General features: G+C 39.1%; 1 protein-coding gene across 2 annotated transcripts in view; it reads right to left on the bottom strand.

Moving 5' to 3' along the window:
- Positions 1–250: 250 nt before the first annotated feature.
- Positions 251–3943, bottom strand: part of MEMO1 (mediator of cell motility 1) — a 27634-nt gene continuing 23941 nt past the window's right edge. The window contains exons 8-10 of one of the 2 annotated variants that reach the window (XR_003373610.2): positions 2228–2332; positions 679–894; positions 251–580 (exon numbers count right to left, since the gene is read on the bottom strand). Coding sequence is in view for 1 of the 2 variants with exons in the window: in XM_026695452.2 (XP_026551237.1) it covers positions 763–894; positions 2228–2332 (237 nt within the window). In the remaining variant the exon portion in view is untranslated. Of the gene's footprint in view, positions 895–2227; positions 2333–3943 lie in introns of both variants that reach the window. The other variant, XM_026695452.2, reaches the window with a different exon arrangement.

Genomic DNA, 3943 nt, shown 5'->3' with positions numbered 1-3943 from the left:
TTAGAAGATTGCAGTAATATGAATGAACTGGTGGGGGGGATATTGTCAATCTATGCATGATTCAGTCTATGCATAATCCATGCTCTCTAAAGAAAGTTCCATGGGTATTTTGGACTTAAACGCCTATTGGTTTCGGCCACAAGGCTAGTGAAAGCCAAAGATATCAGGAGAGCATCAAGTTGCTCTTCATGAAGACATAGTGAATTTTATTTAGCTTAATGCAAAATATACAATAAATCACATGCAGCCATTTTGGTTGTGCAGCCCTTTATTAGCAACTAAAATAGAAGATATTTGTTGTACAACACGGGTAGTAATTGACTATACTGGAGTTTTATTATATTCTAATACAGAATCTTTTATAAATGCATTTTTTTATTAAAAAGCTTTCATCCTTTTCTGTTTAAACTTGCAAAACTATTCTGAAAGCAGAGTATGTGCACAGGTCTGCAGAGTGCAAATCTGGGATGTGGTAAATGCTTTACATGTTGTATTTTGCAAGGACCGTCTGTCACCATACCTTTATAGCCACTGGTTTTTAGAAGTCACAACATTTTGACACCAGCCTTCCTCCCTTGTCCTAAACAAGAAAGCATTTTTAAAATGAGTTGTAACTAAGGAAGGACTACACCTACTAGAAAAAAAAAAGAGTTCTATTAGTTTGAGGTTTCAGTATACCCAAAGATCAGGAACTGCATCTTTGCAAGGGCAAGGCTGGGACCCCATTGAGTGTGCAGGTGTCATCCCTGAGTAGTCAGAGGTTCAGTGGACCATTAATGCTCCTGCTGCATAACTCACTGAGCTATCTTGCCAATTTCGACACTGGCTTGACTGAGCATAATTCAAAAATGAAAAGCTCATGTTCATTCCATTCTTCTGGAGCTCTGTGATAGCCTAGATGGAATAAAAAGTAAGTTTTATAAAATGACCAGTTGGATCATTGGTGACACTTTTAACACATTCATAATGAATTCCTTTTTTAAAAAGTTAAGAACTTCAAACAACTTTTCTCATAGTTAGTGAAATAACCATTCATATGAAAAACTGAGGCAGATGGATGTACAAATTCACTTTGGATCACGTTAGAAACACTACTGATTGTCAGGAGGCAAATTAACTCTCAGAGTGCTTTTTAATCTCAATTGAGATTAAATGGAGCCCAAATACAATCCTGCTAAGAAAGATTATGCTCATTTTGCAATACACCATCTTCTGCTGTAATTATTTTTATTAAAACAACATTTTTTAAAAGTCAAGTGGGAGAACAAAGGATGCGTTTGGGAAGGCACCATGTTGTTTATTCCTGACTCATAAAGGGAGGCACATAGTCCCATGGTTCTACTAATTGTGAATTTTCCCGAGTTCTGAGGAACTTAACACAAAGGGCTTTTTTCTGAATGACTGTATTTTGTTTGATTTACGGAGAAATTTCAGCACGCACACATACCACCCCCACATAATCCAAGAATATATAGAGAGATGGTAAAGGAAAATCCCTTTTTCACAGGGAGATTGGTTTATTTTTGGATGAATAATCAACTTGTCATGGTAAAGTTGTGATCCCAACTCCTCCATGCACTGGCAAACAGGAAGGGTGCAATTCTACTGGCTCTATCAACATTTTCTTGCAAGCACCCCAAGGGATATGCTCTTCCATCCCATAGCTAGATGCAATTACAACAAAAAAATTAGTTGGTGGGACTTTTACACTAATGAAAGGGACATTTTAAAAATTCAGAATCTCTATCATTTCTATCTTGCAGGTTCTCTTTTCTCAACTCCCTAAATTACTTCATTATTTAATCTATTTATTAGCTGTCTCAGTCACTGAAGTGGGATTAAAAAAAAGAGTAATTATTTAAAATGGCCAACAATAAGCCAATATGGCCAAACACCCACAATGAGAGACAACAGTACAAACCATATTATCAATGAGATCACAAATCACCCTGTCCTGTCCCTGTGGAAAAAAAGCCTGATCAGGAATATATATAGATGGAGTTCAGAAGACATACTATTCCAAAGACCAGGGACAGCCACAGAGAAAGTGGGTATCTACTGTTCTGCAGAATAGCAGGGCTTTCTTTATGGATCTAGAGTATGCCAACCAGATCTTCTCAATTAGGCAAAGCAATCAGAAAGTCACAGCCTTGAAGGCATGAAGAGCTTTTATAGATTTGTAACTTGAAAACTTCTACTCCATATTTCATTTAACAACAGTACTTACGTTTAGTAAAACACCAATAGGATGTCTTCCACATATTGTATTATGGTATTTCTTCAAGTAATTGCTAAAGGACACAGGGTCAAGCTGTTCTATAATGTTCATACCCTAACGAGAATTATAAAGTTATCATTAATTTGTAAATGCCTCAAATATAAAAAATATTATTTAACAAAAAATATTATTTAACAACAAAAAAAAACCACTGGCAGTGTGATTGACGGATAAAATTAAATCATGGTATACTATGAATATAATAATTTATATAACTTATTTAGCACAGGGGTGAACTGTGAGTCCTTGAAACTATCTGAGATTTTCTTATAGAAGAAGTCTTGGTTATTCCTTGATTGGGCTGTTTCCACGCCCACCAATGCTGACAAGGTGAATCACTAGTATATAAAATGAGAAGAAACCCTACTCCCTACTAGCGCTGGTGATGTTATTTTGATTGGCAATGAAATGTCTGCAAGAAAACAACCAAGCTCAGAGGACCAAGGACCCCAACAGGTTATATATGTGGAAAAAGCATTTATAGATTATATTGACTTTACTTTTAAAAACTAGTATACTAGATATTGGGTGTTTTGAGTGTTTGTGAGCCATCAACAAAATCAGTAATTATTTTCTTCTCTTACAGGTTCTATTAATTATTTTCTTTTATATTTTGTTTTCAACATCAGAGTCAGTATCCAACCGTAAAGTGAAAGGCCTAGGCTTTATGCTAATTTCCTATAACACAGTGGTTGCCAATCAGTGGGCTGGGAACCACTGGTGGCCTGTGAGAAAATTTTGGTGGTCTGCAGAGAAATGTCACCCACAAAGCACACACACCCAAAGTAATTATTCCAGGCTGTATAGGAACACAAGGCTGTGCTGCCCACATGGTCCACAGGAACACAAGGCTTGAGTCGCTTGCATTGCAAACAACACGAGGTAGTGAGGGGAGGGGGGAAAGGGCAGAGGAAGGGAACTTGCCCCACGTGCCTCGCCCGGCCACCGGCCTGCTGCTTTCCGCTTATTTCTTCTTCTGCTTTGGGCTGCATGCAAGGAAAGCAGCAAAAGTCTTTCTTTCTCTCCCCCAAACTCCTCCAGAAATGAGACTTTGGGACCCTGCAAGGCATCCTGTTCAAAGAGGCTGCGCCAGTGTGACAAGTCTCACAAAGACTCACTTCTGGCAGAACTTGGGGGAGAGAAAGAAAGACTTCTGCTGCTTTCCTTGCACGAAGCCTTCCCCCCCCAAGAACAGAGCTGGAGATGATATCTTGTGTTCCCAAATAAAGAATGATCGATTGATAGGAAAATGGGGCGGGGAATTTTCCTGCAGACTTTTTGGGGGATTTTCCCGGGGTCTCTAGTCTGCTGGATTTAAAATTATGAGTTTGGTGGTCCCTGAGGTCCAAAAGGTTGGTGATCCCTGCTATAACGGATTTCATCTGTCACAATGCCAAATAATCATACTTATAAAACTGTTGTGGCACACCAATGACCAGCGGACCTGGTGGCAGATTCGGACAGTGAGGAGGAACAAAGGTCGACTCGGGAATGAGGGCACAGATGGAAAGTGAATGGGCCCTCCCACAGGGAATAAAGAGGAGCGAAAGGAGAGTGGTGTTTGCAGGAGACAATTAGTTCAATTCATTAGGGTGACGATCTGTTCCTGACTTCTTGCCAAGTAATTTCTGCTACAGAGTGGTGTTTGGAAGATATTGGCCTGGC

The sequence above is a fragment of the Pseudonaja textilis genome, chromosome 1, assembly GCF_049901715.1.
Source record: "Pseudonaja textilis isolate UNSWEBS1 chromosome 1, rPseTex1.2, whole genome shotgun sequence".
NCBI classification, from domain to species: Eukaryota; Metazoa; Chordata; class Lepidosauria; order Squamata; family Elapidae; genus Pseudonaja; species Pseudonaja textilis.
The sequence above is the reverse complement of the archived record's forward strand: the minus strand, read 5'-3'. Positions and strand labels throughout refer to the sequence as shown.